We start from the raw sequence: 14,911 nt of genomic DNA on the forward strand, positions 1-14,911 counted from the left end.
CGGTGGAAATGCTCTCATTGATTAGAGTGTTACGCCTGGATTCCACTGGATGCGTAACGACTCCGACAGGGGTCTGTCCGCAACGGCTGCGTATCTACGCAGTCCGTCAACACCCACCGGATCCGTCTGTGTCGGAGCTGTTGCGGACAGCAGAGTCCCGAGGACGCACGAGATCTCGCGAATTCACGCCTAATCAATTGATATAACTGGAAGATAATCAACATCTCCTCGTTAATGACTGGAGACAAATCCAGCGACTCCGTCTTAACGAGCGCTAACGAGGTCTGCCGGCTTGTTAACGAGCCGGCCGACCTCGTTAGCGAACCCGAGGTATTTTATTTTGAAAATATACCGGTGTTTTATTTTGTGTCTGTGCAAGACTTCCTGTCCCGAACGATCTGCTCTGTGCTGAATTTATGCGTAGTGCTCCGTCGTCCGACAAAAATAGAAGCTCTGCGCAAGTGTTGCGAGGGCTGTCGGATGGCCATGCGTTGTCGGACTCATTACGCAGCGGATCTGCAGTCGGTGGAATCTCACACATTGATTATAATGGGTGCGTAACGGCTCCGACGACGGATCTGCAGCCGTTACGCATCCAGTGGAATCCAGGCGTTACCTATTTGCAACGGCGTAGGCGACGCTGACGTGACGCTGACGTGACGCTGCAGTAACGCGCCCGGTGGAAATCAGGCTTAACAGACACTCCAAGGAGTCGCTGTTCAGTTTTCTGAGGTCAGTAACATACATTTTGTTTTTGTTTTTTGCTAGCCGAAACTAACATCCCAGTTAATGCTAACATAAATTCGCAGCGACTTCTCTCAGTCAGGTTGAGGTGTAGAGAGGCTGTAGTCAGTGATCAGATCCCTCTCCTCCTCCACAGTCCAGATATGGTCTGCTCCCCGTATCGGAAACAAGATGGCGACGAGTGTATTATGTATTTCACATAAAAAACATTGCTTTGAGTGGATTTGACTTGGAGAGTTTGTTGCTACTTATCAACTTCAGTAACTTGTAGAGAAAGTCTAAAAAAAATATGCTGTAAGTGAAAGAAAACAGAAATCTTTTCACTGTTTTTACAGCTGTTTACAGCTTTATTTTGCCAGGAAATAAATTATTCAACTTTTAAAAAATATTTGAAACAAGCCAACACATGAATGTAGTTCACTCTTCAACAACACAGAGTTTAATATCTTTTTACTCGATGCAGTGGCAAACATTCAGCTGGTTTCGGCTGTGACTGATTGTGTTTGATTCAAGTTTTGTCATTATGCAAGGCTACAGGTAAGTGTGCCCACCTGTGGGCTGATGGGTGGGACAGGGTGGAGCCATGAAGAACCTCAGCTCCACACACTAAAGAACACCTTCAGCTCCTTCAACCGGGATGGAAATTAGAGGGATAGTTCAGATCTTTTGCAATGAGGTTGTATGAGGTACTGACCCACAGTCTCAGATTCAGACGCTAGTTTTTGCGACAACAAATACAAGAAAATAAAAACGACAATACTGACAGCAACGATGAAATGCTGCTCAAAGTCAATGCAGGTGGTCCAGAAAGCAACTAGAATCAACCTGATTACATTCTTGGCAGGGAATTTGCAATCACGCCCAACGTTTTGCAAATTCCTTTATCACCTATGCCATAAGGCTGCTTAATGCACAAAATGTAGTATAAACAGAAAATAATTCTGCATTCCGCTCTGCTGTACGGTCACTGGTTGTGGTTGTTGTTGTCAATGTACTATTTATTTATTTCTTTCTTCTACTGTTTTTTAATATATACAGTAGTGTTCAAAATAATAGCAGTCCAATGTGACTAACCAGATTAATCCAGGTTTTTAGTATATTTTTATTGCTACATGGCAAACAAGGTACCAGTAGGTGCAGTAGATTCTCAGAAAACCAACAAGACCCAGCATTTATGATATGCAGCTCTTAAGGCTGTGCAATTGGGCAATTAGTTGAAAGGGGTGTGTTCAAAAATATAGCAGTGTCTGCCGTTGACTTTACAAACTCAAAAGTATTTTGTACAAACTTTTTTGTTTCTAGGATTTAGCAATCCTGTGAATCACTGAACTAATATTTAGTTGTATGACCACAGTTTTTTATAACTGCTTCACATCTGTGTGGATGGAGTCAACCAACTTGTGGCTCCTTTCAGCTGTTATTCCACTCCAAGATTCTTTAACAACATTCCACAATTCATTTACATTTCTTGGTTTTGCTTCAGAAACAGCATTTTTGATGTCACCCCACAAGTTCTCAACTGGATTAAGGTCCACTCCATCACATCAATGTTGTTGGTTTGGAACCAGATTTTGCTGGTTTACTAGTGTGTTTGGGCTCATTGTCTTGTTGAAACACCCATTTCAAGGGCTTGTCGTCTTCAGCATAAGGCAACATGACCTCTTCAAGTATTTTGACATATACAAACTGATCCATGATCCCTGGTATGTGATAAATAGGCCCAACACCATAGTAGAGAAACATGCCCATATCATGATGCTTCACTGTCTTCACTGTGTTCTGGGGCTTGAATTCAGAGTTTGGGGCTCGTCTCACAAACTGTCTGCGGCCCTCGGACCCAAAAAGAACAATTTTACTCTCATCAGTCCACAACATGTTCCTCCATTTCTCTTTAGGCCAGTTGATGTGTTCTTTGGCACATTGTAACCTCTTCTGCACATGCCTTTTTTTTAACAGAGGGACGGCCAGAACTTTACCGTAATAAATACGGTGCAACTTTTTGTAATATTACGGTAAAATTATATTAGCACTGTTGATTTCACGTTTAAGATTGCCATTTTATTCCATATTTGAGCGTATAAATAAAACGTTTTTCCATCAAAAAAAACGCTGTTTTGCCAAAAAATTGACAAGAAAATACTTTATAAATGCAGCATAAATTAAAGATCTTACCATTAAATATTACAGTCTGTATATTTAACAGTTAGAATTTTTTTTTTTTTTTTAATAAATGCAAAAATGATGGCTTGTTTACATATTACAGCATATTTTAGCTACAAACATGGTGGCAGTGTATTTTACAGTGGAATAATTTTTAAAAAACTAAAAAAAATACAGTTTTGGCTGATTTATACATTTACAGTGTTTCATTGATACTGAAACTGAATTAACCCATTTATCATTTTACGGTCATGGTTTAGCAGTTTTTCACCGTAAAATCTACAGACATTTTTTAACAGTGTACTGTATGTGAATATCTGTGCAGGTCACACTAAGGTCCCTAAACAGGCTGAATGACATAAACTGGGTATCAGTGTAAAGCTGAGACTCTTGTGGATTCAATGAGTCCAGTTCTCTTCATGTGGGTTGATGTTAGTCATAAGTAGTAGCCAGTTCATTGCAGTGAGGGCATTTCTTGAGTCTGGTCCTCAGTGTATACAATGAGCTGCTGAGACCTCTAGGATAATCAGCCTCATGAAACTTTACAACCACAAACTAGAGACCTGGAGCATTCAGAGGACTGATGGCTTTCCTAGATATGTTGACATCCAATCACTGAAAATACTGAAATCTCCAAAATGACCAAAGTTTTTTAACCTAAATCTCAGCATGGATTCTTCTATGTTGTTCATAAGGTCTTTATATATTGATGTAATATTTTTTTTTTTTTTTCTGACCATTTTATTAATTTGCGATATGAATAAAATTGCATTATTGAGCACCAAATGTGTGTAGCAAATGGTATTGATCCAAAAATTGCAGCAACAACTTATGGTACATAGTTGAACAAGGACTGGACTTTAAAAAGTACACTCTAATGTTATGACCCTTTATTCACCATAATAGGCTTCAATAAATAAATAATTAATTCATTAAGTCATTTTAATTAGATATTTTTGACCAGAACAACTTGACACACAGTGCTGAGTGCAAATTGATCTTGAAAAAATCGTGAAAAAATGTGAATTAGTGAGTCTTCATCAGCTGGTTTAGAGCAAATAAACAAAGCTGCAGTAACGTACTTTGGTCAGATGGTGGCAGTGTGATGTGTTGCTGTAGGCTAATCGGACAGTAAACAGGAGAAGAAAAAAAGAGAAAACAGAAAGAGGTTGCTGATCAGAGAGAAAATGGAGAGAAGTCTTCAGAAATTAGATTCAACTGGGCAACTTCTAATTGTTCTTTCATGTTAGAGGAAACGGGTGATAAGTCGTGAATTAAATGTTCAGAATTTATTCAGAAAGTGTTTCCATCTAATGTTTAAAGCATTAACTATTTTTCAAAAAAGACAAAAAACACCTCAAGCGAGCGTAAAAATGTTTTTTTTTATGCGAATCATCAAAATTGCAGAGTCATTTCTTGAAGGAAAAACAACGTATTTTGGGTAAGTACCTCATGCAACCTCGCTTCAAAAAATCTTAACTATCCGTTAAACCAGATGTCTCCAATCATTTGAAAGAAGTTACAAAAAGCTTTTTTCAGCTTCACCAGCTAATACTGATATCTGATTGGACAAAATATAACACATTCATCTGTTGTTTAACACGGCTTGAAATAAAGAATGTCTAATAACAAAGACCAGTGGATCTACACTACTGGTCAAAAGTTTTAGTCCGGTCAATTTTTCCAGTTTTTTAATGAAATTCAAGCAGTTCAAGTCAAATGAACAGCTTGAAAGGGTCCAAAGGTAAGTGGTGAACTGCCAGAGGTAAATAAAAAAAGGTAAGCTTAACCAAAACTGAAAGATAATGTACATTTCAGAATTATACAAGTAGGCCTTTTTCAGGGAACAAGAAATGGGTTAACAACTTAACTCTATGGAGTCTTGGGCTATTTTGTCCATTTTTGAATTCTTTTCATGTCTTTGTAAGTCTTTTTGTGTCTTTTTTTGGTCATTTTGTATCTTTTTTTAGTCATTTTGTGTCTTTTTTTGGTCATTTTGTGTCTTTTTTTAGTCCTTTAGTCCAACATAAAATGTGATTTTGAATCTTTTTTTTACTTTCAAAACACTATCATGCTCAATAAAGAATTTTAAATGTTGCAAATGTGCATTGATTTCAGAGTACACTGAGACATTAAACTGCATCATTTTCAATTCAATTCTGGAAAAGTTGGTGTGTTCTAAAACTTTTGACCAGTAGTGTATGTCCAAAAAAGTGACCATGGAAAGAGAAAGGTGTCAGCCTTTTTTTATGCTGTAAATACTTAGAAAAAGATACAATATATTCTCTGTGCAGTGGTTTGAAAGCTCCACATTCACATTCTGTTTCTCTCAAAGTTTATTACAGCTTTGCTGAAAAATTGAAGCTCAAAACTGAATGAAGTTTCACATGAGGGCATTATTGGTTAAGATGATAGTCAATACCAGGATTCAGAAAATAGCTGATGATAAAAAAGATTTCTTTATGTAAATGTGATTATTACCAACAGGCAGAGAGTCATTAAAGTGGAAAGTGAATTATGGCGAGACGCTACAGGCAAAAACTGTTTTTCTCAATGCACGGGTCAATTTTGAGGTCTTCTTTCAAAATAGTGGAAAGAAGACAAGATATTATTAATTTTGGTGCATATTTCACTATATTTTGCAGATTTCTCCTAATTTCACTAAAAGTTATTGTTGTATTGCAGCATGTAGTACAATATTTTGACAAAATATTTGTCAACATTTTGTCTTCAAATAGTAATTTCCATTCAGAATGTATGAAATAGACATAATAAAGGCCGTTTTCTCAACAAATCTCAACTTCAGCTCCACTTACAGACACCAAACTGACCAGTTTTAACTCTATTTCAAGTTTTAAAAACAAGAAAATATATTTTTTTTAATGGCTTTTGACAGTATTTTCTGATTTATGAAATGATGAAAGGAGATATCCCAATTTCCTTGTGTAAACAACAACTTTGAATCTAAAATATAAACAAAATAAAATAACTTTGAAATCTGCTTTATCCTATGTTCAGATTTATGTCCTGTAAATATCTGCAAATTAGCAAATATTTAAAGAGTTAACATGTCATTTGCATATCTGAACATAAAATTTCAGAAAACTTGTAATGCAAAACAATATTGTCTTAATGTAAGTAACAAACTGGGGACGTTTCATGGTGATATCTGTAAGTTAAAAATAAAAAAAACTATTCACCTGTAGTGTCTCCACTTAGTTTTTCTTTTCTTAAACAGGAGTTACAGTAAATAAATACTGTCAGCTCAAAGGATGCACACTAAGAAAACATCTTTCAAAAAAAAACAAAAAAACATTTCAAATGACAAAGATGCAACATTCTTCATAAATATAGAATAAATATTAAACAAATCAAACCCACACATTCACTGTTCCTCTTCCTCACTGCTCACAGATGAACAAAACACAGACCCTCAAAATAATGTCACAGAGAGAAAGAAAGCCCTGCAGATCTTGAGAAAAATGATATGAAATCTACTTTTTATGCACTTTTTAACGTGCACTCTTCTGATCTCAGTGCAACTGATAATCTTACTTAGTGTGGAAATTAATATTTAATTTTTTTAAGAGAGGACAAAAACTTTTTACACACTCCGAGTTGTATTATTAATATTTAAATCTTTTTTATTTGTAAACCTTATTTTTTGATATTTGATTTGACTCCACCTAGGTTTTTGTTTTGTTTTGTTTTGTTTTTGTTTTTTGTGGGGGGGGGGTTATTGCTTTTATTTTTCTACTATAATTCTGTTCCTTCGTGTTGATTTTAAGCATAAATGAACATGTACATTCTTTATTTTTGTATGTGAACGAAAGAAAAAAAAACCCAGTAAAGAGAAGTTTGAAAAAAAAAAGTTTATAAACGTAAAATATATTATAATACTTAAATATATTATAATACTTTTACTGAATTACATTATTTAACCACCATCAGTCATGATCATAACAATCAAATATTAATTATTTGTGTATTTATGTTTTGTTTTACAGAGCATAGAATTCTGAAAACAATGATTGATGTGATTTAGAAATGTATTTTTATTTATTCTTTATTTAATTGATCAGCATTCGGCTGATACTGAACATGTTTATTTAGACATTATTTTTATTTATTCTTTATTTTATTTTAGTTTCCATGTCTAAAACTGGTTGAGACTTCAAAGATTGCTTTCTTAGACAAATTACTTCATTTAAGACCATTTGAGTATCATATTGGTGAAAAAAAAAAAGGTATAAAAGTAAAATATATCATTTTCCACTTATAGTGAGTTACATTATTTAACCAACATCAGGCATGATCATAACAACCACATATTAAATAATGTATTACATTTGTTCATATACTTATTGCATCTTAAACCTTTAAATACCATTTTGTAAACATCACTATTATTGGGTTGATTTTTGGTATTCTCAATACTAGTAGGAATTTTTATTTACATTTTTTTTTTAAAGAGCATATAATGCTGAAAACGATGGCTGATATGATTTAGAAATGTATTTTTATTTATTCTTTATTCGATTGATCAGCTGAACACTCAGTACTGATGTTTATTCTGACATTTATTTTAATTTTTCAGTTGCCTAAAATGTCTAAAATGTGTTGATAATGTAATACATCATATGTGTAATGTAGACTAATGTTAAATAGTCTTAAATAAAATAATCGGTCTAAGAAAGGAGCCTTTTGAGGTATTTTGCAGTGTCATGTGGGCGCAAAAATTCAGTAGTTGGAGAAAGTTACCATCTTGAATCGTTGTTTGTTTCAGAAATCCTGCATCAGTTGGGCTAACGTTAAACTTTCCCCACAGAAAAACAACATTAAAAAACAAAACGATCCAAAGATTTGAAGCCAAAATGCTCCCAGGGTTCATTTATAAAGATTATATTGTGTTTGTTATACGTCGTTTTGTAGTATTTGTATAAGCTCTCAAATACTTTTTGAATTTCATTTCTATCTGCTACAGAGGCTGAAAAATCTATTATTTAGTAGAAGCGTTGACACTTCAGGTTTTAGGGGCTGATTTTAAAATTGCCCAGAGGTTTTACAGGCGTTTTAGGCGTCAATGGGTTAAAGATAAAAAACTGAGGTGTAAGATGAGTTAAATGTAATCCCACAGCGTGATTGGCCGAAATCATTTCATAAACCTTTTCATTAACTTCCTGGTCACAGTAACTCCTCCCCATACCACGTAGAGTGTTGATTTTATGTTGATTTTATGATTTTTTTGTTTTTTATTGTATTCATGCATATTTTATTTTGTGCGGGCAGTACATTTTACATTTTATTTTAATCCAATTTTTTATTTATTTTATCTTATTGCATCTTACTGTTCTATGGTTTACTACATCTCTTTGTATTGTGTTATGTATTTATTGTTTGTGCAGCACTTTGGAAACCTTGTGTTTGCTAAAATTGTGCTATATAAATAAAAGGGATTGGATTGGATTGGATACCAACTCCACTGTAAGAATAAAGTCATCCCAACTCAGAAGCAAGGTAATAATACTTTTGGATTTTTCATAAGTTTTAGTTTTAATTTCGTTGTGAATTTTTGTTTTCAAATTCAGTTAGTTTTAATGACTTTTTAGAGTGAGTTTGCTAGTTTTAATTAGATTTATTTTTTGGAAAATGTTTTAGTTTTTATTAGTTTTAGTGTTTTTGTAATGGGGTATTTGTTGGGTGCGAGATCCAATAAGGTCACAATAAATGTTTCCTTTATTTCCTTTGTCTGATCCATCTCAGCCCCAATAAGTTTATTAAGTCATAAAACCAGATAGATGAAATAAATTTGTCACTTTTTTCTCGTAAATTTGAGAATTTTTTTCCCCCGTAAATTTGTCACTTTTTCTCATAAATTCATTACTTTTTTCTTATAAATTCATTACTTTTTTCTCGTAAATTTGTCACTTTTTTCTTGTAAATTTGTCACTTTTTTCTCGTAAATTCATTACTTTTTTCTCGTAAATTCATTACTTTTTTCTCGTAAATTCATTACTTTTTTCTCGTAAATTTGTCACTTTTTTCTTGTAAATTTGTCGCTTTTTTCTCGTAAATTCGTCACTTTTTTCTCATAAATTCGTCAATTTTTTCTTGTTATTTTGTCACTTTTTTTCTTGTAAATTTGTGAATTTTTTTTATTAGTTTTATTTTTTTGTAATGGGGTATTTCTTGGGTGCGAGATCCAATAAGGTCACAATAAATGTTTCCTTTATTTCCTTTGTCTGATCCATCTCAGCCCCAATAAGTTTATTAAGTCATAAAACCAGATAGATTAATAGATTTCATATCAACCAAAAAGGTTTACGTATGAAAAAAGTTGACAAAGATGAAAACGAAGGACATTTTCACTATAATTTTAGTTAGTTTTGTAACCACAAAATACAGTTTCGGTTAGTTATCAGGTTGTTTTTTTTTTAAACTCCCATTTTTATTTCATTTCAGTTAACAAAAGTATGTTTTCAATTCTAGTTTTTGTTATTTCGTTAGTTTTCGTTAACTACAATAACCTTGGTCAGAAGCTTCTCCAACATTCAGCTGAAGCCTTTAGAAAGAACTCAAAGATATTTATGCGCGGGACATTTTATAGTTGAAAAAGAAAATGAAATTCTGCTCTCTGATGGAGAAATGACTGCATGTACTGAAGGCATTGTATTTAAATTAAATTATCTTTGGCATTTCTATACTGCAATTCTTCACCAGAGTCATTTTATACCAACTCACCTTGACCTACAGGCTCATATCATACATTTACCTGAAATAATTCACTTTTATACAATAATTAGAATTTTAAAAATTCCCTAGCTCTATTCCAATTTTTTTTTTGTGAGTTTCTGTGTATTATATCTAATTTTCAGTGGATTGGGATGATATTTATTCTAAATTCTAAATTCAAGGATAATTTGCGATATGTATATTGTATGTACAAGAAATAATATGACTTTTTTTTTTATTTAATCTGCGATTAAAATTACCCATAAAGTTTCAAGGAAAGTTAATATAATTGTTCTTGGGAAAAAAATATTAATATTAACAAGATCCATGATCCAGATTAATGCAGAATGAATATTTGACTGAAGATGAAGAAAGAGCTGCAAAGATTTATCGATTGGTTGTCAATTATTAAATTAATTGGCAACTATTTTGATAATAGATTCATTAGTTTGAGTTGCAACAAAACAAGACTTTTGAGGATTTTCAAATTTTCTGACATTTTATAAACCGAACAGCTTATCAACAAGTTTAGAAAATTAATCAACAATGAAGAGAATTATAAATTGCAGCTTTTCAAGAAAGGTGAACAGGACAGATTTTTTGAAAAGTAAGTTTTTTTTCATTCAAGTAAAAAAAAAAACTACATTAATTTAGTTAATGTAAAACAATCAGCAACATTTTTTTTACATGTATACATACACAGATCTTGTTGAATACAGCTTAAACAAGAAGAATTATTTTAACTTTTCTCAAAACTTTATGGGTAATATTAATTGCAGAATTAATGAAAAAAGTTATATTATTTCTTGTACATACAATATACATGTTCCCTGAATTTTCAGTACAAATTTCAACCAAATCCAGTGTGAAATAATCAACTGGTGAGGTTCAGATTACACATAAAGAATCGCACACATGACAAAAGTTTTGCTATGAAAGTTTAAGAATGTTAAACTAAAGTCTTTACATTATTTTTTTCCACCAGAACTCTGGGTGAGTTGGTATAAAATGACCCATGTTTGATAAGTTAACACTGGCTCTACTGCACATTACTGACCACCGTTTTCTGCCATCGCAGCTAGAAAAATAAGAAAACATGCAAAAAAACGACAAGGTCACGGTTTCAGGTAACAGCTAACAGAAGAAGTGACCCTGGGCGGCTGTGGCTCAGGAGGCGGAGCAGCTGGTCTGAGCTGTGTGAGAGGTAGAAAAGTTCTTTTAGCCAACAATCATTTCACAGAATCTGACGGGTCATGAAATAAGGTGAACCACCAGTAAAAACATACAGAGAAACAGACTTCTGCAGCTTCAGCTGAATGTCATCTCTCTATTTCTTACTAGTATTGGAGTTCTGTGCATCGAGATAAAATATCTAAAACCAAAATAAGTTACAACTAGACCTGAACGGGACCGAGCAGAGTGGAGCCGTCCGGGAGTAGAACTTTTGATCCCAAAGGCCTTGTGATGCTACTGACCAAGTTTGAAGTCAATCGGGTTAAATCTATAGGAGGAGTTCGTTAAAGTATGCGGGGTGGAAATGGGGAAAATGCCATCTTCAATCCAAGATGGCCGACTTTCTGTACGTTTTAGGTCAGGGGTGGGCAACCTTTACTAACTAAAGAGCCACTGTTGGCCAAAAAAAGAGAGAGAAAATTGCGGAATGGAGCCGCAAACCTTATATTGAGCCTAAAATTAAAATTAAACAGCCTAATAAGTCTAAATTAGCCTGCCAACATTATTAATAGTCATATTGAGCATTTATTAATATGATTTTGAAAACTAGTCTATCCAGGGGAACTCAAAACTAAACTCAAAGTTGACAAAACTTAAAGCTTAAGGTGCCGGGCCGGAGACTTTCGTAAGCTATGAAACACATTTTAGTTGACTTAAATGTCTAAACTTTTTAAATATGCAGTAAAAAAGGCTATACAATTTTACAATTGAAGAATACAAATAGGTCTACACCATTGATAAATTAAAATTTTAAAGTAAAAGTATATATGTAATTTTTTTGTCTTAGCCATGGGGAGCCCCTGCAGGCGGCCTAAAGAGCCACATGAGGCTCTGGAGCCACAGGTTGACCACCCCTGTTTTAGGGAATAGCTTCTCCAGACTTTTTGGTGCGTCTTCCCATGCACTGTTAGTGCCTAATGAGGCCCCGTTTACACGAGGACGCTTGCGGGTAAAAACGTCAAAATATTTTATGGGAAGTGCCTTTTGTTTAGACGGTGACGGTTTTTGAGGCTTAAAAACGCAAAAATCAGAACCCAGCCTCCAGAGGGTAAAACTGTAATCCGCTCCGCCGTAGCGTGTCGTCTACACTGCCAAGACACAAAACTCTGATCTGATCTGCTCACGTCACGTACGTGTTTACGTCACATACATGCCCCAGTACAGGAAATAAACAAACATGTGGGATTATTTCCATGCGTCGGACCTTCAAGCTGCTCTGGCAGCTCTAATAAACTTACAGGAGTCTTTCCACCAAATGTACAGGATATGTACAGATAGTATTAGTGAACAGAGAAGGATCTGGAATTACCTCTATCACATTTTGGATGCACCAATTGGTCGGAGGCGAGCCAGACGGCTGTGAACGAGACCTGGGAGATCTAGTGATGGTGGAGAACTTTGTGGAAGGAGTAGCTGATGAAAATGCGTGGCGTGAAAACTTCTGCATGCCCAAAGATGCTCTTATCGCTTTAAGTGATGCCGCCTGGCTGCATACAATCCAATTTCACACACTTTAGCGTCACCGCATGCAGCAGATTTCCTCCTGAAAACGCTCGTCTAAACGCGGAATAAAAAATGAAGACGCGACGCCACTTTTGCGTCTTCTGTTCAGACCGTCATCATGTTAATGTAGCCTAAGTCTGAACTGAAGTATTGATTGTTTAGCAACTCAACAAAGGCTGAAAATAAAAAGATGCAACTCAAACAGCCTCTACTTCATTAAAACCATCCAGATATTTAAAACCACGGCTGATGTTACTACATATGTTGCAAGAAAGGGCTGCTTTGCTTCACTTGAGTGACATTTCTGTTAAAGAGTTTGGGTCTGTGATGTCTGGGCAGAAAGGGAGAGGAGAGGACTACACACACACACACACACACACAGACACACATCATGATGGCTATATGGACTCAACAATAGCTCAGAGTGTCTTCCCCCAAAACACAGCAGCTCTCACATTTTAAAATGTTAAAAGGGAACATTTTCCATGATTAATGTGGATCTCCAGTCTGTGTCATTTGTCAACACTGTTTGGATTTCCACAGAAAAGGTGGCAAATCTTCCGTTTAATGAAAATGTTTTAGTTTAACAGCATTTTTTTTCCTGACATTGTGCAAAGAATGACATCTTTAGTGAATTCATGAGGTTAAAATTCAGTGATAGAGGTCCAATCTAGTCTATGTAAGTATTTGTGTTTCTGTTTTAAGTACCTGGTCCTGTCCCTCTTTCATTCACTCAGGTGGATTATAATCTGACACCGGATGAAAAGCCTGCTGTATGACAATTTCCAGACAAAACTTTTTTACCTGTTGACAAACTAAAAAACTAAATATCAGCATTTAAACGGTGGCTGGTCTCCGTTCCCCAGCTGTCTCAGACACAGCCACAAAGTGTGACAGATCCTCCAATAAACAAACAAACAAACAAACAAACAAAAATCATAGAGCAGCATGCTGTTCAAAGTGCACACATACACACATCAATAAGACCAGACACACACACACACACACACACTCACACACACACTCACACACACAAAAACAGACACACAATTTGGCAAAATACTCCTCGGTAGTTTCGATCTGTGTCCGCTCCTCCTCGATGGCAGCTTTTTCGGTCGTGGCCTTTTTTGCATTCCCCGTTCAAAAATAAGACAAATGTAGAATAGGAGGGATGCAAAACGGCTACCGCTAACATGGCAGCTATGGCATTAAGTGAAAGGAAAGGACTGATATCAGCTGGTTACGCCCCCTTCCCTCCTCGCAGCTCCTCCTCTGCAGGCCTTCGCTGACAAAGTAAGGCAGGAAGTATTGAATTGAATTATGTCACTATTTGTTTTCCTCTCAGCCTGGTGGACGGCGTCCCTCTCCTCTGGTCCACTAGAGGGCAGCAGAGACAAACAGACTCTCACCTCCACGTCTCAGAAACACAAATAAATATCCACACTTTTGTTGAAAAGGCTCCTCCTCGTCCTCCAACACACTCCCTACGGATCATATCTCCCTCTGCTCATCTTCAGCCTTTTGTTCCTTCTCCACTCGTAGAGTTTTAGACCGCCAGCTGCAGGCCAGGAGTAATAAAAGAGAGGAAGGAATCACTCCCTCCTGCGCTGCCTAGGCCATGTAGATGAAGGTATTGATGTCTGCCTCGTCCCTCTTTATATACTTGTGTTCAATGAGCCACTCGATCTGCTCCTTGATCATCTTCTTCTGAGGCAGAAACATGTTCTTCAGGATCTCCACCAGCTCCGTCTGCAGCTGAGCGTTGCTGATCCTCTTCCTCATCTTCATGATTTGGATTATGGCCTCCTGGATGACAAGCAGAAGAAGTAAATGATTACTCTGCAAACTGTACTGTACACGACAAACTAGGGCTGCACAATTAATCAAATTTTAAAAATGTCAAATTTCGTGATCACGATTTTGGCCGCCACGATTAACCCATTGAAGCCTGGAAAGCAGATACGTCGTTTTGTAGTATTTGTATAAGCTCTCAAATACTTTTTGGATTTCATTTCTATCTTCTACAGAGGCTGAAAAATCTATTATTTAGTAGAAGCGTTGACACTTCTGTTGAATTTCCAGAAAAACTTCAGGTTTTAGGGGCTTATTTTAAAATCGCCCAGAGGTTTTACAGGAGTTTTAGGCGTCAATGGGTTAAATTAACCTGACCGTCGGTGATATTTCCATTTTAAAATGCGTCTCTCCTGCATATCTAATCAAACACTTTCTACACCAGTAGTCCACCAACCACCAGGGGGCGGGGCCGTTTTTCTCCCCGGAAAAAAGCCTGGTTGCTGATTGGATAGAACGCTAAGCGGGATGTGACGTAGTACTCGACGCCACAACAACACGCACCAGTTGTAAAAGACGGGGAGGCAGTGTTGCCAACTTAGCAACTTTGTTGTTTGTTAGCGACTTTTCAGACTCCCTTCGCGACTATTTTTCAAGAAAAGCAACTGGCGACAAATCCAGCGACTTTTTCTGGTGTTATTGGAGACTTTTGGAGACTCGTTCTTACTCTTCTTAACGAGCCGCGGGC

General features: G+C 35.9%; 1 protein-coding gene and 1 long non-coding RNA gene across 3 annotated transcripts in view; both read right to left on the minus strand.

Annotated features, from left to right (window-relative positions):
- Positions 1 to 4,174: 4,174 nt before the first annotated feature.
- Positions 4,175 to 14,911, minus strand: part of LOC131970452 (uncharacterized) — a 96,074-nt gene continuing 85,337 nt past the window's right edge. The window contains exon 2 of the long non-coding RNA XR_009394180.1: positions 4,175 to 4,548. This is a non-coding gene — a long non-coding RNA (uncharacterized LOC131970452). The remainder of the gene's footprint in view (positions 4,549 to 14,911) is intronic.
- Positions 13,187 to 14,911, minus strand: part of LOC131970446 (cullin-5-like) — a 35,128-nt gene continuing 33,403 nt past the window's right edge. For both annotated transcript variants that reach the window (XM_059331842.1, XM_059331841.1), the window contains one exon: positions 13,187 to 14,178. In XM_059331842.1, coding sequence (XP_059187825.1) covers positions 13,984 to 14,178 — 195 coding nt within the window. In that variant the 3' untranslated portion in view covers positions 13,187 to 13,983. The remainder of the gene's footprint in view (positions 14,179 to 14,911) is intronic.

The sequence above is a fragment of the Centropristis striata genome, chromosome 4, assembly GCF_030273125.1.
Source record: "Centropristis striata isolate RG_2023a ecotype Rhode Island chromosome 4, C.striata_1.0, whole genome shotgun sequence".
NCBI classification, from domain to species: Eukaryota; Metazoa; Chordata; class Actinopteri; order Perciformes; family Serranidae; genus Centropristis; species Centropristis striata.